Raw genomic sequence first — 21959 nt, 5'->3', positions numbered from 1 at the left:
ACTTGCGCATTCAGTTGATCAGCAGTTTCTAGCCACGCAGCCTTTCTCTTGACTTTTACAGATGGAGAATATAAATGTGACGTGTCAGTTATACAAAAACTGGAAAACACAATGTCTCAAATGCATTAAACAGGACAAATATATTCTCTGTTTGCCGTGGTGGGATCGATTTGATCCATGATCGACATTAAGGGTTGCGTAAGAATAAGCGTGCACATCAAATTATCTTGACTCATTGAACCTGGATATAATTAGTGAGTATCTTAAATTGTTGTTTATGGAACCGCTTTTGTCCCGATTGATTTGTTAGGTTATTTCAAGTCAGGTTTTGGACTTTAATCCCCGCTTTTCTTACCCCCCTGGATACTCAGGTTTTGAGATTTCAGTCTGTACAAGTGTTATTTTAGTATTATTTATATAATATTTTATAGTTTGAATGAGCTTTTTTATGTGGTTTTGATGTTTTATTAGGTGTTTATCTTGTTTTTTATATTACTATTTATGTAGAATTTATTTCAGGTTTTGTTTTAGGGTTTAGTTCAGTTTTAGTTTTTATTTATTTGCAGTTAGCAATTGTAGAGATTAAACGCCCCAGAGCCAGTTGCATAAACCACTTAGACAAGTCTTTAAAAGTTATTTATTTATTTTTTTCTTTGACTGATCATAACATTTTAAAGTCAGTTATAAAATGGGAGAATTATCTAATTTGAATCTAAAAAGTAAGTCTGATTACACTTGGCTAGCTACTAGTTGGTCAAACTAGTTCTTAAGACACAGTCTTAACATAGTGGCTATGTTTATGCATCTGGTCCCAATCTTTTCCTCTGTAACCATTAACAGAATCGTCCAGTGTATGATGCCTAGCATTTTTGAATCTGTTCAGATTTTAATAGCAGTGTAGTATATTCCAACTTTGAAGTTTATCTCTGTTTTGTTTAGCGGAAACTCCGTGAGATTAGTACCAAGTTCCAGCTGTTCCAGAAACCGGCCAACTTTGAGCAGCGAATGCTGGACTGCAAGAGGATTCTGGAAAACGCTAAAGCCGAACTTCACATCCTGGACCTGAAAGACGCACAACCAGAGGAGATCCAGACCCACCTGACCGGATGCATGGTGAGAAAACACACAGGCATTATTATAATCTATTGACTATTATAGTACGTATTGATATTTTGAATTGGCATTTTTATTTTTATAGTTTTTTTTTTTTTTTTTTTTTTTCTGTGTATAGCTTTATTTTTAGTCATTGTAATTTTAGTACTTTAACTTATTTACAACATTTTATTTTATATTATCACCTGAAAAACACACCTCGTGGACTCTCGCGCTGCTTGAGCTTTATGTATGCGTGTTGTTTTTATAAATGCAGAAACTGTATAAGATCTTGAGCGAGGTGAAACTGGAGGTGGAGACGGTGATTAAAACAGGAAGACAGATCGTACAGAAACAGCAGACGGAAAATCCCAAAGGAATGGACGAACAGCTCACCGCCCTCAAATTACTCTACAATGAGCTGGGAGCTCAGGTCTGTGCTCATTTACACATACAGGGTTAACTGCCATAAAGTCTTGAGACGTGCTTTTTAAAAGTTGAACTTACATTAATATTACATGGCTTTCTAAACATGCGGCTCTCTTGTACGAGATGCGAGTGCAACCGTGATAGAACATGCAATAAATATGCGTTCTGTGCGAACGGCTTGGTTTCAGTTTTGACGTGAAGATCTTCTCTTTTAATCTTATTTTGAATAAACAACACCGCAGCGCCACATCCAGTGGGTTTAACTGGACCGGCTAAAAAAAGCATTAAAATGCAACGACACCTACATCGTCATCACATCTTGTGCCACTGCTAAGGCACCCTGACGCACACCTACAATTTGAATGCAACGTTTTTGCATTCGAACATGGATTTTTATTTTTAATTCAACGAATATTCAAAATTCAAATCTTTTTTTTTTTTTTTTGGACAGCCCTACTGAACACATTTACACGTTTAAAACCGCAAAAAAAGCAACACGTGCATGTTTTTTTCTTTTTTTTTACATTTTCCTTTTGCAACATAAGGTTGCTGGAGATTTGAAAAATAAAGGTTACGTTCAGCCTCTACATCCTCTGTTTTTCTACTTTGCACCACCCAATCAGTTTCCAGTGGATAAAATCCACTCAGAAATACATCACATTACTAAAGTAAAACGAGTTAGGAAAGCTATTTTTGTGTGGTTAGGTGACTGAGGGGAAGCAGGATTTGGAGAAGGCCCTGTCTCTGTCTCAGCGGCTGCAGAAGGACAGCGCCGCCCTGCAGGCCTGGATGAGCCACACTGAGACTCAGCTGAAAGAGAAGTTCAGCACAGGAGACATGCCTGCCGATATCGAGACGGAGATCACATGGGCTAATGTGAGTGTGTTTGACAGTCGCTCGCTCATGGAGTCTTTACACCGAGTGTGTGTTACATGAGTGTTTGTCTGTAGGGCGTGTTGAAGGAGTCTGAGCGCAAGAAGAGCGATCTGTCGGTGGTGATGGAGAACAGCGCCGCCCTGCAGGCCTTGGTGGAGGGCAGCGAGGCTCAGCTGGAGGATCAGCTGTTTGAGCTGAACGAGGACTGGGAGCGTGTGCACACGCTGATCGAGGACTGGCTCAGTGCTGTTCTGGTGAGTGACTGCTTAAACCTACATCACACAGTTAACTCGTTTAGGTTCACATCATCCCAACAACTGCTTCATTCAGTTCTGTGTGGTTTGTCAAGGCTGATTGGAAAGATAGACACACACACACACAAACAAACAACAGAGCTTGTGTCTGGAGTCTCATTTATCAGTAAATGATGGGGGAAGACCTTCATAATTACTCATTTATATGCATACTCAACTCACATGGGAGGTTTCAGTCATTAGCAGTCTGTTTGGAAGAATTTCATTAACATCAAAGATATACAGGTTTGAAATGTCACCTATGAGCATAATATAATATAATATGTAATTATTATTTGTATTATCTTTGTTATTCTTAGATAAGGACTTAAACCAATACTGGATGGACAACATTTTTGTTTTATGTTATATTGTAATGTTATATAATAATAACAATATTATTTCCAATTCTTCCAAGAGGTATCAAATGCAGCAATACTAGCAATACTACACACATTGTTTTGGAAATGGAAAAGTGTAAAGCATAATTCCATTTAAGAACAAAATAATGACAATATTAAAAATGTTTATATGTTAGCAGCACTACTTTTTACCTATTATATTTCACATTTACTTAAATATGCTGTATCATGCATGCTCTGTGTGTTGTAGAATCACCGGCGTGAGGTGGAGATGTTTGATGAGAATTTGGCTCATATCAGCACATGGCTCTATCAGACAGAGATACGACTGGATGAGATGGAGAAGATGCCTGCAGCCGAGAAAGAGAGAATGATGAAGGTGAAAACACACACACACACAGACTTGGTTATTTGTGTCATTTGTGTCTTTTCAGTGAAAGTGGATATTCAACATGATCCATCAGGATTTGTTTGGATCATAAATGTTAGGCTACAATATTGTTGGTTAATATTATTTTTGCTCTGCCCCATGACCAAGATTATATCGGCAGCAAAGAAAATGTTTCAGAGACAGAGAAATTAATTACATTTTGATAGAAGATGATAAAAACAATCATATTTTTTGACAAGAAACACTTTTTTTTTCTAGTCTAGTGAAGCATGATTGCATTAAGATGCATTAATGTATTGAATCTGCTCTGTGTGTGTCTGGCAGGCTGTGCTGTGTGAGTTGGAGGGGATGAGCGTGCGTGTGGACAGCGCTCGTGATCAGGCAGTAATATTGATGACCAGCAGAGGGCCGGTGTGCAGAGAGCTGGTGGAGCCCAAACTGGCCGACCTCAACCGCAACTTCCACAAGGTGGCGCAGCACATCAGCTCGGCTCAGGTACGACTCCAGTGGCTTGTTTTCCAGCTGCGGCGCTGGACAGGCACTCATTAGCCAGTGCTAAGCGTGTGTGTGTTGTGTTCAGGTGTCTGCGGGTCTGGAGGTCAAACAGGAGGCAGTGTGGCTGCAGCAGGAGGTGGCAGACGGGAGGTCTGCTCCTCTTCTCTCCTCTTCACAGCTGCAGCTGTTCGAATCAGACTTACAAGCTACTATCAGAGCCCGAGAGCAACAGGAGGAAACACACACACCTGATGATGAGAGGGTACACACACATCTCAAACACACATCTGATGACAATTTAATCATAAATGAGATGGCATAACATTTTGTAGGTGGCCATGTATTTTTTTTTTTTGCATATTTGTGACACTGGACCACAAAACCAGTCTTAAATGTCACATTTTCTAAATTGAGATTTAAACATCATCTGAAAGCTGAATAAATAAGCTTTCCATTGATGTATGGTTTGTTATGATAGGACAATATTTGGCCGAAATACAACTATTTGAAAATCTGGAATCTGAGGGTGCAAAAAAAAACTAAATATTGAGAAAATCCCCTTTTCACACTCTTTTTACACCAGGTGTCTACATAAACAGCAGTGTATAAAGCGTCATGTGTTTGTCCTGAATGAGTGTTTTTGTGTTTTAGCTGGATGAGGAGAAAGCTCATGTTGAGGAGGTGCTGAGGAGAGGAGAGGAGGTGCTACTGTCTGTTCCTGACGAGGACAGAAGAGAAGACATCCGCAGGAGACTCCTGCTGCTCCAGACAGGCTACAAGGTCATCTCATGCACTCTTAACATGTCAGCCACGTAACGCCGGCTCTGAATTTCAAGCCACTTTCACACATAAAACCCGTGAAATTGCGGTATTAACATTTCTAGCAACAGATTTCTGTTTATTAATAGCATGGCTACTATTCAGACATATCTAAAACTCTCTTGAGATTCTAAAATCAAAATGTTCTTTCAGAAATAGTAGGTAGCTACTGTTTGAAAAGCTGGTGGGCTGCAATTTATGTACACAGTGTTTACATTTGCAGTTGTGTGTAATGTGATGGGGTTGTCTATAAGAGGAAGACGTAATGACAGAACCTTGCCTTTGGTTCCACTCTTCCACTCCAATGCTGCGTCCCAATTCATCTACTCATACTATGCCCTAAAAGTATGTACTCTTTTTGTGAAGAAAAAGTACATACTTTTGAGTATGTAGCAGAATAGTAGGCAAGCTTTGGGACATACTACTTCGTCATAGCTGCTTCTTGTCAATCATCACTTAATTTCTAGCGATTATCATCAATTTGATTTCACAGATACTATTTAAACTAAACTGAGCTAGACAATGACATCTCTGAATTCAATAATGAAATGCCTTTAACTCAAAATGTAATGTTTAATCTTATTATTATACATTACTAACACTCTATCCTCCAATTTGATACTGTTAAGTGCTTTGACACAATCTGTATTGTTAAAAGCGCTATATAAATAAAGGTGACTTGACTTATCACGGTTAACATCATCCACATTTTGATTTCCTACCATATTAGAGAGAAATAAAGAAGCACATCGCTGCTCTTTCATGCCTAGAACTCTGCTCATGTTTGCATAATGATGCATTTTAAAGTTAATGACCATACATATCATTATAAAAGTTCACAGTGTTGCTGCAGATGAAATATAACGTGGATGACATTTAAATATTTTTTCATCAGGTTAGACATTGATTATTTATCACTCAAATCCCTTTCTCTACCTGTCTGTCGGCCGTGCATATAAACTACATAAAACTACCATGTAGTTTTTTAACACGTTTTATGCATGTTTGCCGTTCTAATCGAATCCTAGTCCACCGCGTAATGTGTTGTGGGCAATATTAGCTGTTAGAGTGTGCATCGATCTGCACTTCAAATTCGTAGTAGTAGACCATCCAGGAATCTTTGGCATACTTTTTTAAGCATACTATGATTTGGGACATACTGATTCTATTCTCGAATACTATTTAGGATGGATAGTATGCGAATTGGAATGCAGCACAAGTCTTATAGCACCAGAACATCCTGACCTTGTGCATGCTTGAATTGATGGATACTTTACAGCTGTTACAGCTTTTTTATGGTATTGTAACAGTGTTACAGCTGTGATTAAGGCTGTTATAGCTATGCTGCAGTCATGATTGAGTTTACAGCTGTGTTATGGATGTATTAATGCTATGTTTAGATCTTTGTAAAAGTCATATTTTGCCTACATTGTGTGTGTTACAACTATGGAAGCCTGTTTCCGCCACTGAATTGAAAATAAAAAAGGTTATTGCGACTTTTTATCTCGCAATTTTTAATTTATATCTCACAATTCTAACTTTATAACTCCAGTGAGTTTATATCTCACAATTCTGTGAAAAAAAGTCCGAATTGTGAGATAAAAAGTCACAATGACATTTTTAATTTTTTTATTCAGTGGCGGAAATGGGCTTTCATAACAACAGTGTTTCAGCTTTGTTACATTTTTGTTTATGGCTGTTATGGCTATCCTACAGCTACATTTACGGCTGTGTTATAGCTATGTTTTGACTGTTAGAACATTGTTTACAACCATTACAGCTTTGTTTCAGTTGTGTTGATAGTTGTAACAGCATTGATTATGTCTATTGTTACAGCTCCGTTTAAGGCTGTGTTCAAATGTGTTTTGACTGTGTTATGACTGATACAACAGTGTTTACAGCTGGTAAGGCTTTATAACTATGTTTATGACTGTTATGGGTATTTTACAGCTAGGCCTGTGTTTACAGCTGTGTTTTGGCTACGCTAAGGCTTTATTACAGCATTCTTTATGGCTGTGTTACGGCTGTTAAAACAATGATTGTGGCTATGTTTGCGGTCGTATTTAGGGATGCAGCGATTAAAACATCACGGTTAATTAATTGTCATAACGGTTAATTAACCGAGCATTTCTGTTGCAAGGAACAGAACTGTTGCAACTTGCAAAAAATGAAAACAAAGTTACACTTGCTGTGCACCAGCTTAAAATGATGTGCTTATCAGAGACAAAAATCATTTTATTAAATGAATACGTACGGATGATTTCAATAATAGTTTAGTTTATTCCCCTCATTATTAATAGTGTCCTCTGTGGGATAAATAAAGTTAATAATAATACTTAATTAACTTTGTGATTTATTGTCCCTGTTATAGTAGTATTTATAAGACGAAAACCACAAAGATTTGTAATAATTTTTTTTTTTTCTCTACCTCAGGTCCAAAACAAATATAGAATGTACAAAATGAAAATGACTAAATACTTTTGTGATCTCTTTCCATTTGTTATTTTCAAAAGGGAAATACTGACAAGGATGTTTACAGAGCAGAGGTCACATTTTTTAAATTCCAATGGGAGAGATGGACATTTTTTTCTTTATTGCTATTTCGTGCTGTATTTGGTTACTGTTTATTTCTGTTTCAAAAGGCAGCAATAAATAACACTTTAATATGTAAAGAGAGTTTTATGTTGTGAAATGAATAATTGCATAATAATCGTAAATATCATGAAACCGTGATTATTCCTCATACTATAATCATACCAACAAAATCTATAATCGTTGCATCGCTAGTTGCATTATGGATATTTTACTGCTACATTTACAGATATGTTAAAGTTATGTTTTGGCTGCATTATGACAACTGTTTTATAGTGGCTACAGCTACTGTTTCAGCTGTGTTTATGTGTATGTCTCCGGCTGTGTTATGACTGTTGCACTTATGTTTACAACTGTGCTAAAACTATTATTCGGCTGCTGTGTTACAATAGTATTTATCTGTTACAACTTTGTTACCCAATTGTTTTATTATGACTTTACAGTTACGCTATGGCTATTTTTACAGCTGTGATTATTGGTTTTGTTATGGCTGTGTTACAGCATTGTTTATGGTTTTGTTACAGCTGTGTTAAATTACTGATTGTTATGTTTACAGTTGTGTTATGGCTATTTCACAGCTATGTTATGACTAACGGCTATGTTACAGAAATGTTTGCGTTTGTATTATGGCTGTTACAACTTTTAACACCTTGTTTTTATAGCTGTGTTACATCAGCGTTACATTGTAAGCAAATGCTAAATGTGTGAAAACACCATATGTCTCACACTAAATTCTTATATTCACTATATTCTCTGTCTCTCTGCAGGAGCTTCATATCGTCAGAACTCAGCCAGTTGTGCTCGAATCATCGTTTTCTCCTCCCATGAGATCAGAGTCATCCCTCTCTCCTCAGGATGAGAGGAGCGCATCGGTCTCCCCGTCTGACTATCTGCTGGACATTAATAAGGTTCTGCTGGCCATGGCCGACAACGAGCTGCTCCTGAACTCCTCAGAGCTCAGCGGAGGTCTGTTTGAGGATTTCTCCAGCCAGGAGGACACGCTCAGGGTCAGACACACTACAGGAATTTGCTTAGACACAACAGTTTCCAAAGTGACCCTGGACCACAAAATCAGCCATAACGGTCAATTTTTTTCAATTGAAATTTCTACATCATCTGGAAGCTGAATAAATAAGCTTTGATGCGATTGATGTATGGTTTGTTAGGATCGGACAATATTTGGCTGAGATGCAGCTATTTAAAAATATGGAATCTGAGGGTGCAAAAAAAATCTAAATATTGAGAAAAATCGCCTTTAAATTTGTCCAAATGAAGTTCTTAGCAATGCATATTACTAATCAAAAATTAAGTTTTGATATATTTATGGTAGGAAATTTACAAAATATCTCTGTGGAACATGATCTTTACTTAATATCCTAATGATTTTTGGCATAAAAGACAAATCGATAATTTTGACCCATGCTATGTATTTTCTACTATTGCTACAAATACATCTGTGCTATTTATGACTGGTTTTGTGTTCCTGGGTCACAAGCATCAGTATGCTTTTACAAGTGTTGGGGAAACTGCTTTGAAACTAGCTTGCCAAACTACAGTCTACTCGTAAAGTGTAAACTAAGCTGTTGACCATAATAACTTCCTGTTCGCTAGCAGTCCTCTACACTCTCAGAAATAAAGGTACAAAAGCTGTCACTGGGGCGGTACCTTTTCAAAAGGTACACTTTTGTTACCCATTAGGTTCAAATATGTACCGCCCCAGTGACAGCTTTTGTACCTTTTATTTCTAAGAGTGTATAGAGGCTAAACTGACTAGAGCAATGGGTGTTTTCAGTTGTTCTGTTTGTTTTGTATTGACTTCTGTGTCTCTGTTTCTAGAATATAAAGGAGAGTTTGGAGCGGTTGGGTGAGCAGGTTGAAGTGATTAATGAGCGCCAGCCTGATGTGATTCTGGAAGCTTCCAGACAGGAGATGGCACAGATATCTGATGCCCTGTCACAGCTGAACTCAGAGTGGGACAGAGTCAACCGCATGTACAGCCAGAGGAAAGGGTGAGCCTCGAATGACTCTGCATTTCCCCATAATTCCCTGTCTAGACGAGCAGTCTTTCGCCATGTCCCCTTTATGGTCTGTAGTCACAAAGTGAACCTGAAGAAAATGTTTGTATTTCATTTGTTGGATATGATGTTTCATTGGTTGGATAAAGTGTGAGTGATTATAAGATTGCATTTCTAGTTATGAAGAAGGACATAATTATCCATCTTTTTAATTGTTATGCTCTTTCGGGTGGACATCTGTGAGCGTTGGTTGCAGTGAGTTCGGAAGAGTTAGCATTCAAGCATATATGTCCTCATTTTCTCCTTATCGAAGGTGGATTTCCTAATGTTATTTTGCCCATTCATAACATGCTAATGGTGGAGTCCAGGAAAGGATGTGCTCATGCATTTAGGATTGGGGGCAGCAAATGTAATAATTTAAAAACCCATAAATCAACCCCTAATCTGAATTTAGCTGGAGGGATATGCCCTCTCAGTATCTATCGAAGAATATGTGCTGATGATTGGTCAATAGAGAAATGTGACAAGTCCCTGGATGTTATAAATGCATGAGGAAGAGAGAGAAACCAATGCCAGTATCTCACTACTCAAACCTTCATTAATTAAATCTTCATAAATCTTCTGATTTAAAGAAACATCACATTAATAGACAGTTTCAAGCTAAATTAAAACAACAGCACATTACAAAATTGGTACGCGCACACACACACACACACACACACACACATACAAACAAACCAATATATAAATAAATAAAATTGAAATAAAATAATAATAATAACTGAAAATGTCAAATTTAAAGTCAACGTATTAATAAAATCGTAATAGTATATAAATAATTCTAAAACCAACAATTTTTGAGAAAAAACGAGAATTGCAAAAAAGTCTGCTGTAACTTGATTTATGGAAAAATTGCACGATTGTCATGAATATAATCTCATGATGCTAACACAGGCCTAAATAGGCTTCCTTTTCTTCATGCAAAATATAATTCATCATATTTTTCCTTTGATTATGGGTTGAAAACATGTTTTCTTGAGATTGACTTCAGAACTCAAAGTTAATAATTTAAGAGGTGGATTCTTCTCTGAGGTGAGCAGGATTTCATCTCTGTCAGAAGTCAGTCACACAGGAAGTTGAAGTGAAATCCGCCTGCTTTCCACACTGTTAAACAGAAATGTGACCCAGTTTTATAGACACCCGCTGACATGAGGAAGACCCAGAGTTCCCTGCCGAAAAGACCAACGTTCATTTCCAGAAAATGATTCTGGCTAGCTGGCGTAACCACTTTAAGCATGCTGATGACCAATACAGTTAGAAAAGCATTTCCAGTGAAGAAGGGTGTTAGTTTAGCTGGTTTAATATGAAACGGCAGGTTCTTACTGGCTAGCTTGAGCAGACTAGTTTTCAGTCAATTCCTAAGTTAATCAGCCTATTATGTTATTTATTCATATTTTAAACTAGTCTTTCATTTTTACAATTTCAGTTTTCATTTTAACATTACTTTAAATTTACTTAGTGCTTTATTTTTTCATATTTATGAAAAATTAAAATGTATTTCAGTTTTAGTTTAAAGAATATTGGGTTTTTCATCAAATATTTGTATTTATTTATTTTATTTCAAGTAATGAATCAATCTTAGTTAACAATAGCAGCACTTTCAGCTGCAGTTTTAACTTATTGAACAGTGATCTGTCAGATAGGGCTGCAGTCTCTGTGAGTGAATCATTAAGATGTTTTGATGAATGTAATGTCAGCTCGAGCAGCCGTATGTGTTCGTCCTCTCAGAGAAAGGAATTTGTGACGCTGATACGGAGTGCTTGAGGGTGCTCTCTGTCTGATAGATTTACTGGCGAGTGGTATCAATGCATCTCTTGTGCTAACACGCCACACTTGCTTGAGAACGAGATAAATGATTTGAAACTCACAGTGCAGTTGTGTTTAATTGAGGAAATGCATGTAATGTGAGGAAATCATTGTGTGTGTGTGTGCAGGTGTTTTGATCAAGCTGTGGAGGAGTGGAGGCAGTTTCACTGCGATATGAACGATCTCTCGCAGTGGCTGAGCGACACTGAACAGATCCTGGCAGACGGGATCGGACCAGACGGAGAGCTGGACCTGGATCGCGCTCGTGCACAGCAACAGGTCAGACGCAGGGTCAGAGGTCACAGATCCAATCTGTTATGACCTGCTCCATAATGACATAGTGGTTAAAGATCTGCTAACCGATAGGTTGTAGTTTCAAATACCAATGACGAGCGAACTGAGAAAATGAAAGTGTTTTATAGAAAGTTCAGATAAACTAAAAAAAAAATATATATATATATCAACAATGACAATATGACAATAAATTGATGATAAAAAGTTACTGTAAAGATTTAAAAAAATAAATAAATAAATTTTCCAACAAAAAAAAAAATCAGCACAACTTTTTCAAACATTGATAATAAATCAGCATATTATTATGATTTCTGAAGGGTCATGTGACACTGAAGACTGGAGTAATGATGCTGAAAATTCAGCTTTGATCACAGGAATAAATGACATTTTACTATATATTCACATAGAAATCACCCATTTTAATTTGGAATAATATTTCACAATATTACTGTTTTTCTATGTTTTTGAGCAGAAGACACTTCTTTAAACAAAAAAAAAAATCTTACTGACCGCAAACTTTTAGGTTGTAAACATGTTAAATATGAATCTCTTCAATTAATTTATGAATCCTTGGTAAGCTTCTCATTGAAACATTTACATTATGGTCAAATTTGTCAGTAGATATGCAAATCATGACAGACGTTTCATTTGACAGATTTAAATAATTTAAATCAGCCAGGGTCATTTTTACAATTCAATTATGCTTTTTTATGTACATTTGCTGCTTTGCAAATAATTTTTGCACTTACACGTTCATGGGTTCAGTTCCCATAAAATCTATAGCTGGAATACATTTCAGTATTAGATAAAAGCATCTTCCACATGCATTAATATCTATGTAAATGTCAACAAAATGTCATACTGTGAACGGAAAAGGCAGAAAAAAAATCACAGAACATAATTATAGAGGGGAGTAGTCATTAACCATGAATGTTAATGGAGATCAGTGTTCATTCTCTGAGATGCTAATTGACAATTGTGTGATAATTATATGATAATTAAGTCAACAAGCACTTCTAACTCACAATTAAATGTATAAAAGAGAGATGATTTCTAGCATACAAGCAAAATAAACCAACGATGTTTGTCACAGTCACCTCTTCCCCTGCAATTAACACAGAAAACTCAAACGAGGACATTCATCGTTAGACTCATGCCTGCTTACAGTCTGGCAGAGCTTTGGAGAGAGAGAGAGAGTGTGTGTGTGTGTGTGTGTGTGTTTCTGGGTCTGAAAGTACTGAAAGAGTGCGAGTTGAACATGAAATTGTCCTCAAATACAAATTAAGGTCAGATTCATTTCTTGCCCTCATTTGCATATGAAGAGAATTGGCAACGTCCTGTTTCTGACAGGTCAAGCGTCCATTAACCCAGTGTGTGTGTGTGTGTGTGTGTGTGTGTGTGTGTAGGATCTGGAGGAGGGTCTGGCCTCTCATCAGTCTGTGGTGGCGGTTCTTAGCCGGTCTGGAGAGCACATCATCGGTCAGGTGTCGTCACCTGACGCCGCTCTGCTGCAGGAGAAGCTGGACGCTCTGAGACTCCGCTGGGCGCACGTCGAGAGAGAAGTGTGTGAGCGCCAGCGCAGGTTAGCCGGACCGCAGGACAAACTCACAAATCAGTGTGTGTGTGTGTATGTACTAAACGCTGTTTGTGCAGGTTGATGGGTGAGGACCCCGCCGTGATGGATGTGGTTCAGAGGACCGCTGGCTTGGCTCAGTGGCTGGAGCACACAGAGGTTGCCGTGGCGACGCTGCCCGTTTCAGCCACCGACATGAGCCTCAGAGAGCTCAAGGTTCGACACACACACACACACACCTGCTTCATTGACTAACTGCATTGATAGTATTCAAGAAAAAAAGGTAACACTTTAGTTTAGGGAACAATTCTCACTATTAACTAGTTGCTAATTAGCATGCCTGTTATTAACATATTGGCTGTTAATTAGTATTTATAAAGCACATAATTCTTCATGACCATATTCTACATCCCTAATCCTATCCAATACCTAAACTTAACAACTACCTATTAATAAACAGCAAATTAGGAGTTTTTTGAGGCAGAAGTCATAGTTAATGGTTTGTTAATAGCAAGAATTGGACCTCAAAAAGTGTGACCAAACATAAAAAAAATCTAGTCATTATTTAATATTGTCATTTATTATTAATAATATTTTTTTACACATTGTATTCTATCATTTTCAGTTAAATTGATTGTAGTGCTACTTTCAAATTTCAGTTTAGTTTTAGTTTCAGCAGTGGCTTATTTTTGTTTTTATTTTTATTTTGTGCTTTATGTTCTGTATTTAGTTAAGAAATCCGTTGAGGTCTTAACAGATCATTTTCAGAATGATTTAAATGGACTTTTAATTTAAGATTTACTGTTTACACTTAAACATGCCCGAGAAAACGGTTCAATATTTGACCAGTTTACAATTTTTATTTAATTTTAGTTTTAGTTTACATTATTGTTGTTACATTAGTAACTCAAAACTCAAGCACACACATATTTCCCACTGAGAAATTTGGGATTGGTAAGATTTTTTTATTTTAATTTGTTTTATTAGTCTTTTAGTCTCCATTCTTCAGTGTCACATGATCCTTCCGAAGTGTAATCTGCTGATTTGATGCTCAAGAAACATTCTTAGTATCTTATTACATCTTAATATTGTCCATGTTTTTGAAATTCAAAAGAATAGCATTTATTTGAAATAAAAATGTCAAAAATTACAAATGTATTTACCGTCACTTTTGAAACATCGAATGTGTCCTTGCTGAATAAAAATTAGTTTTTGAAAGAAAGAAAGACCCCAGACTTTTGAATGGTTGTGTAAATTTACTTTAAATGCAACTATTAACACTAAAACACCCCTAAATTAAAAGCTCAAAAAAGTTAGGTTAAAAAGGTTTCAATTATAAAAAGTATTAATTATAAACCATTTTAATTGATTACTCCCCAAAACAGCAGCTAGTGCCTCAGAATGTCTGTTTTAACGCTCTCTCTATCTCTCAGGCCTTGACGGAGGAGATGGATGGTCAGAATGAGACGCTATCGTGGCTGAATAAAACGGGCTCTCAGATCTTGTCAAACTCCAGTCTGAGTCCTCTGGACAGAGACACTCAGATGAATAAAATCAGGCAGATAAACATCAGCTGGAGTAAAGTACGAAATCAACTCCATAGCACACAATCACAACAAATTCTCTCTCTATCTTTCTACCCCTTTTTTTGAACGTCGCCCTCATGTTTTCACATCTACACGGCTGTCTCTCTGGAACATTTTAATGAGACACGCAATAGAGCGCCTCAGTGATGACATGGATTTTTATATTTAGAAGAGCCACTTGTTAGCAAACAAGATGAGTAAAAGCTTAAAAAAACACAGGGTTTACTGGTGTATTTAATGCCATGAAATAAAGCATGAAAATATCTTGAGTTTGAGCCAAAAAGCCATTCAAAAGAGCCATTGACTTCATGACAGTGGAAGCAGAAGTGCTAAAACTCATTTCTGGGTTTTGACCTACAGAAATGCATTAACCCTGCTGCATTTCCACAATTAAATCATTTCACCCAGTTTTCACTAGAAATATATAGTAAATCTGTACCTGACACGGGCAATTTTCGGCTAATTCTGATGATGCCGGAGTGTGTGTATATGTATGTGTGTATATATGTGTGTGTGTGTATATATATATATATATATGTATGAGCATGTACAGCACTCAATATTTAGTTGGGGCTCCTTTGGCCTGGATTACTGCAGCAATGTGGCGTGGCATGGAGTCGATCAGTCTGTGGCACTGCTCAGGTGTTATGAGAGCCCATGTTGTCCTGATAGTGGCCTTCAGCTCTTCTGAATTGTTGGGTCTGGCGTATTGCATCTTCCTCTTCACAATGCCCCATAGGTTTTCTATGGGGTTAAGGTCAGGCGAGTTTGCTGGCCAATCAAGAACAGGGATACCATGGTCCTTAAACTAGGTACTGGTAGCTTTGGCAGTGTGTGCAGGTCCCAAGTCCTGTTGGAAAATTAAATCTGCATCTCCATAAAGTTGGTCAGCAGCAGGAAGCATGAAGTGATCTAAAACTTCCTGGTAGACGGCTGCGTTGACCTTGGACCTCAGAAAACACAATGGACCAACGCCAGCAGATGACATGGCACCCCAAACCATCAATGACTGTGGAAACTTTACACTGGACCTCAAGCAACGTGGATTATGTGCCTCTCCTCTCTTCCTCCAGACACTGGGACCTTGATTTCCAAAGGAAATGCAAAATTTACCTTCATCAGAGAACATAACTTTGGACCACTCAGCAGCAGTCCACTCAAGACGCTTCTGACGCGGTCTCTTGTTCAAGAGTGGCTTGACACAAGGAATGCGACAGCTGAAACCCATGTCTTGCATACGTCTGTGCTGGTGGTTCTTGAAGCACTGACTCCAGCTGCAGTCCACTCTTTGTGAATCTCCCCCACATTTTTGAATGGGTTTTGTTTCACAATCCTCTCCAGGGTGCGGTTATCCCTATTGCTTGTACACTTTTTTCTACCACATCTTGTCCTTCCCTTCACCTCTCTATTAATGTGCTTGGACACAGAGCTCTGTGAACAGCCAGCCTCTTTAGCAATGACCTTTTGTGTCTTGCCCTCCTTGTGCAAGGTGTCAATGGTCGTCTTTTGGACAACTGGCAAGTCAGCAGTCTTCCCCATGATTGTGTAGCTACAGAACTAGAATGAGAGACCATTTAAAGGCTTTTGCAGGTGTTTTGAGTTAATTAGCTGATTAGAGTGTGGCACCAGGGGTCTTCAATATTGAACATTTTCACAATATTCAAATTTTCTGAGATACTGAATTTGGGACTTTCATTAGTTGTCAGTTATAATCGTCAAAATTAAAGGAAATAAACATTTGAAATATATCAGTCTGTGTGTAATGAATGAATCTAATATATAAGTTTCACTTTTTGAATGGTATTACTGAAATAAATCAACTTTTTCATGATATTCTAATTTTATGACCAGCTGTATATGCAACTACTAAATATGCAGATTGATCTGGCAGGCTCATACAGCGCTCTATCTCTACTGCTTGATGTGAGTGGCCTGTTATCGTGTGTGTTTGAAGGTGAGTCGTGAGCTGCTGGATAAGCTGCGTGAGGTGGAGGGTCGTCTGCAGACACACACACCGCTGCAGGACGAGAGGAGGCTGGCGTCGTACGGCCAGTTCCAGGAGCGCATGAACAGACTGGGAGGCTGGGTTTACATCAGCAGCCAGTCTCTGAGCGATGTCACACCCACGGAGAGACAGGTCAGAAGCTCACGCCAGACCAGTCCGGGACTCACTCGCTGCATTTAAACACAAACTATATCATTTACTCACTTCCCAACCTGAATGACTGACTGACTTCTGTGCAACATAAAAGATAAGGAATATTGGCAGCCAAGCAGTTATGGTGAACATTTACTTCCAATGTATGGAAAAACCCTGAGACGTTGCAACTGCACGCTATGAATCATTAGTTAAGCATTAGTAAATAGTCAGTTCATCCTTTATAAAGCATTGTCCCAACATTAATGGGCGTTAATAAACAGTTTATAAATACAGCTATAAATGCCTTGTTCTTGATTTATAAGGCATATCTATTACAAATGAGATTTAAAGGCTCAGTTATCTTCCAAACAGAAAAATGAAACGCACACAACACAGAGGGACACAGAACACATAAATATTTATTTCAAGATGCAAAAAATGTAACTGTACAACTGTACACTTCTATGACATTGCAGAGACATTTGGGAATCCATTTAAAAGAAGAATTAGGGGGAGTCAATTAATTATTTCATTGTTTGAATAATATGCAATCATAATTCATAAAGTAACGGTGATCTGATGATGCAAATTATACAATCTAATTACGAGTACTTGATTTTTGTAATCTGATTATGACATCCAGATTACATGTACTCAGTTACTACTCAGCTCTGTCTGTTAGTTGTTTAGTCTGTTATGTTTTGGTCTACTCCATCCCAGTGAGACCAGAATATCGAACAATGATTGACACATTCTAGCTCTGAGATCTGATCTGTATTTGTGTAGGTTCTGGAAATGTCCATGCGAGAGCAGAAGCGAGAGCTGGAGGAGCTGTTGTCCTACTCTATTGAGCTCCAGAGGAAACAGCTGCTATTACCACAGGAAAAGGTTTGTGTCAGCCAGTGCTGCACTTCAGTTTACTTACTTTCTATCATTAATAGTGCGATGCCAAAGCATTTTTTAAATGAATGAAAATGAATGATTTTATCTTAAATGAACTGAGCTTGATGGTAAAGCCCTGTTCACGCCAGTGTAATTTTAACATAGAAGATAACATTTTATATATATTTTTATATTGTTAATATTTTGAATTAGACTTTATTTGGTGGTTTCACTTTAATTTTAGATTTAGTAAACTTTTTTTTTTATTTGTTTTTCTATATAGTTTGTCTGTGTAGTTTTTATTAATTTTAGTTTCAATTATTAATTATTTAGTTGTTTTATTAAATTATTATTATTTAGTTAGTGATATTAATCAGTTTTATTTAGTTTTAGGTATTTTACTACATGTTGGTTTGGAAACTAGCAGAAATCAATTTAATTCATTTATTTTTTCCCGTTAACATTTATTTCAACTACAAGTGTTTATCAATGATTTTAGTTTAACAGTAATAACCCTGGCTTACACCAACACAAATATTTTTCGTGTGCAATTTGTCTTCATACAATACATAATAAAAGTTGAGAAATCAAGCAGAATTGACATTATTTGCTGTAAAAGTAATTATTTTTCAGATATTTGTATTTGTGGTGGTGTTCATTACACAACACCAAATGCATTATTGACTTTGTTTTTTTTTTTTTTACCATCGCTTAGCAAAAACATTTTTTTTTCAGTTTTTTTTAAAGCAGTGTTTTAGGCGTGTGATCAAACAACGGTTTGCCAGCTTTCTTCACAGTGCGATGGAAAAGAGATTAGAACAATCTGTAAAAAATAATAATCTGTTGCATTAGCAATGCAAATGTTTGCAATAGTGTTCAAATTGGAATGTTTAACACAACAAATATTTGCACCGGATATTCATCTTGGTGTGAACAAATCGTAACACTGTGCACAATTTTAAGGATGAGGTAGATTGCCTCAATACACACTGAAAAGCATTCCTTATCAAACAGTGAACTATTTTAATGTACTGGAAGCGTATAAATTGCTACACAGCACTTACTCAATTCTTTTTGTGGTTTTGTTTGCAAAGTACAGATGAGTAGAGAGCTGGACGAGAATTAAGATGGTTTCTGTGTGTTTGCAGAGTAAAATCGAGCAGCTGGCTGCAGATTGGAAAGTTCTGGACGCCAGACTGAAGGAGACGCCACAGCAGCCTCTTTCTCCATGGACACCGCAAGTCTCTCAGCAGCAGTTCACAGGTGAGCGCAGCACAGACAGGTGAAGCGGACGCTCTCGCTGCTCCTCCAGAGGGTTTACTGTGTGTGTGTGTGTGTCTCAGCGAGCGTGCCGTCTGCGGTTCACATGGTCAGTCTGATGAGCGAGGAGCGGCGTCCCAGTCCAGAGCTGGTGGGCCCCAACGACCTCCACCAGACGGCCACAGAGCTGGCGAACTGGCTGCTCCTCATCCACCAGATGCTCAAATCCAACATCGTCACGGTGGGAGACAAAGAGGAGATCCACACCACCATCGGCCGCCTGCAGGTCAGACCGCAGAGTTACACCTGAGATGTTTGGCTCAATAGGGTGGCAAATAGCTAGTAGCTTTTTCCTTAAATTGAAAATAAATCCTGTGATTTATGGCTGTACACAGAATTATTATTGAGACCCCTGTCTGAGCCGTTAAACCCGGCTCATTATGAAGGTGTTGTGATTGTAGGTGACTAAAGGAGATCTTGAGCAGAGACACCCACAGCTGGAAGACATCATCACTCTAGCGCAAAACATCAAGAACAAAACCTCCAACCTCGACGTGCGCACCTCCATCTCTGAGAAACGTGAGCGGATGTTCATCAGCATCTTCAGTTGAATTGTCTTTATCTCAGCCTTGGTCTGAATCTTGCTTCCTTCGTCTAAGCCCCAGTTCCACAGTTCACACCAAGAACGATAACTATAACGATAACGATTAGTGCTGTCAAACGATTAATCGCGACTAATCTAGGGCTGCAGCTAATGATTATTTTAGTTGTCAACTAATCTATCGATTTTTTTTATTTTTTTTTTATTTTTATTTTTTTTATTAGTCGACTAATCTATTGATTATTTTTCAATTAATCTATTTATTATTTTCTTATCAGTTGATTAATTATTTAGTTAAACTATTAATAAATAATAACAGTAAATTCTACTACACTGTAAAAAAATGAATCATGGGTCTTGTAATTTTCATAAAAAAAATTAAGGTGATGATTAAAAATAGTGAGTATTTCATTAAAGAAATTATGATTCAGTGTTGTATAGAAAATATTGAGGACTTTCCCAGCATGCTTTGCATATGGCTGGATATGGAGAGTCAATTTTGAAATTAAATGCTATTTCATGTGTTTTTGAGTGAAGGGAAACATATATTAATGTTTAATGTTCAGTTATGTTTGACATTTGAAAGAGTTTCTGTTACATTGAAGTTTCCATTGTGCAGTGCAATTATGTGAACACAAACGTTTATTTTGGATGCGATTAATCGTTTGACAGCACTAATAACGATATTAGTGTCCACACCAGCGAACGATATCATCAGTTTATTCTAGTTCTGGAAGTGATACCGACAATATCGTTCCTCTGTGCCTTTATCGTTATAGCTGTGGTGTGGACTCTGCTATTCTTTAATATTGAGAACTATATCTTTATTGTTATCTTTATAGTGATCGTCCTTGGTGTGAACGGGGTTTAAGGCTAGTCCCAGACCAAAATGCATGTTTTGAGCCGTCTCAACTGAATCTTTAAATATGTCAGTGCCATTTTTCTGTCTCATGATGCACAACTGTAACGCTTTCTTCTAAAGCATTTTTATAAAAGCTGCTAAAATATCTTAATTTAACTAAGGCCTAGTCCTGGCTTAAGATATCCCTCTCTGTGAAACCGGGCCATAATCATTTATTCTTAATCTTAGTCTTAATCTTGTTTTTGATCTTTTTTTTTTGATCTTAATTTTAATCATAGTCTTAGTCTTTATTAGAATGTTAGTATATCTATGTCCACACTGTCAGTAAGAGTTTAATTTAATTTTATTATTTAAGAAGTCTCATCTGTTGTAACAATATAGGCTACGTCTTTACTATCAATTTATTTTAATCAATTTAACATAACCTTGCTGAATAATAATAATAAATACTGACCCCAAACATTTGAACAGGGGTCATATTGTTACAAAAGATTTCGGTAACACTTTATTTTAGGGTCTCTTAACTAGTGCATGCATATTACTAGAATATGAGCCATTTATTAGTAGTAATTAAGCACATATTAATGCCTTATTCTACATCCCTAATCCTACCCAATACCTAACCTTAACAACCTTACTAACTATTAATATTAATTAATTGAGGGAAAAGTCGTAGTTAATAGTAAATAAGTGTTCCCTATACTTAAATTACATTTTAAAGTATATTAAAATAGAAAATCGTTACTTTAAATTGTAATATTTCACATTATTACTGTTTCTAGTGTATTTTTTTATCAAATAAATGCAGCCATGTGCATAATAAACTTGCAAAAACATTAAATCATCTTACTGATCCCAAACTTTTGAACTCCAGGGTATATCTATATCTATATCTTAATCTTAGCCTTTATATTTATCTCAGTCTTTGTTTTGTGATTGTTTATTGCATGTCTTTAAAAAGTTATTTTATTTTAAATCTAGTATTAAATATTAAATCATATGTTAACCTTGATCTTAGTTTTAGCCGTTTTCTTAATCTCAATGTCAGTTTTACTTAGGCTTAGTCTTAGTTTTTGCGTTAGCCCTAATTGTTCTCTATATCTTAATCTTAGTCTTTATTATAAATTCAGTCTTTCTCTTGTGATTCCTAATCATGTATGATCTTATTCTGTCTTAGTCTTAATTTTAATCTTCGTCTTTATCTTAATCTCGGTTTCAGTGTAAATTTGGCTTTGTGTTGGTCTTAGTCTTTGCCTTAGTCCTAATACTTGGTCTTAATATTTCTTACTTTTAATCTTAATCTCAGTTTAAGCAAATGTTTTTAAATCATAATCTCAGTTTTAGCCTGTCTGTCTTAATTATAAATTTAGTATTCAATTTTAAATCATAATCTTAGTGTTTGTTTTAATCTTATTCATTGTTTTAATCTAAGTATTTTAGTTTTAGCATATCTTAATCTGAGTCTCAGTGTCAGTTTCGCTTTGCCATGGTTTTAGTCTTTGCATTTAACCCTATTCTTTTAGTCGTAATC

The 21959-nt window shown here is 36.9% G+C and overlaps 1 protein-coding gene across 4 annotated transcripts in view; it reads left to right on the top strand.

The window, feature by feature from the left end:
- LOC306859706 (utrophin-like) overlaps window positions 1-21959 on the top strand; it is a gene marked incomplete at its 3' end in the record, with an annotated part of 219628 nt that overhangs the window by 60660 nt on the left and 137009 nt on the right. For all 4 annotated transcript variants that reach the window (XR_013783329.1, XM_079400906.1, XM_079400905.1 and 1 more), the window contains exons 32-50: window positions 940-1113; window positions 1370-1525; window positions 2227-2397; window positions 2472-2651; window positions 3303-3431; window positions 3768-3938; window positions 4024-4200; window positions 4590-4718; window positions 8117-8356; window positions 9186-9358; window positions 11359-11509; window positions 12931-13106; window positions 13178-13313; window positions 14531-14680; window positions 16638-16820; window positions 17610-17711; window positions 18854-18968; window positions 19049-19251; window positions 19427-19544. Coding sequence is in view for 3 of the 4 variants with exons in the window: in XM_079400906.1 (XP_079257032.1) it covers window positions 940-1113; window positions 1370-1525; window positions 2227-2397; window positions 2472-2651; window positions 3303-3431; window positions 3768-3938; window positions 4024-4200; window positions 4590-4718; window positions 8117-8356; window positions 9186-9358; window positions 11359-11509; window positions 12931-13106; window positions 13178-13313; window positions 14531-14680; window positions 16638-16820; window positions 17610-17711; window positions 18854-18968; window positions 19049-19251; window positions 19427-19544 (3034 nt within the window). The remainder of the gene's footprint in view (window positions 1-939; window positions 1114-1369; window positions 1526-2226; window positions 2398-2471; window positions 2652-3302; window positions 3432-3767; window positions 3939-4023; window positions 4201-4589; window positions 4719-8116; window positions 8357-9185; window positions 9359-11358; window positions 11510-12930; window positions 13107-13177; window positions 13314-14530; window positions 14681-16637; window positions 16821-17609; window positions 17712-18853; window positions 18969-19048; window positions 19252-19426; window positions 19545-21959) is intronic.

The sequence above is a fragment of the Barbus barbus genome (assembly GCF_936440315.1).
Source record: "Barbus barbus genome assembly, chromosome: 40".
NCBI lineage: Eukaryota > Metazoa > Chordata > Actinopteri > Cypriniformes > Cyprinidae > Barbus > Barbus barbus.
Note: the sequence above shows the minus strand (reverse complement) of the source record. Positions and strands in the feature narration are given on the sequence as shown.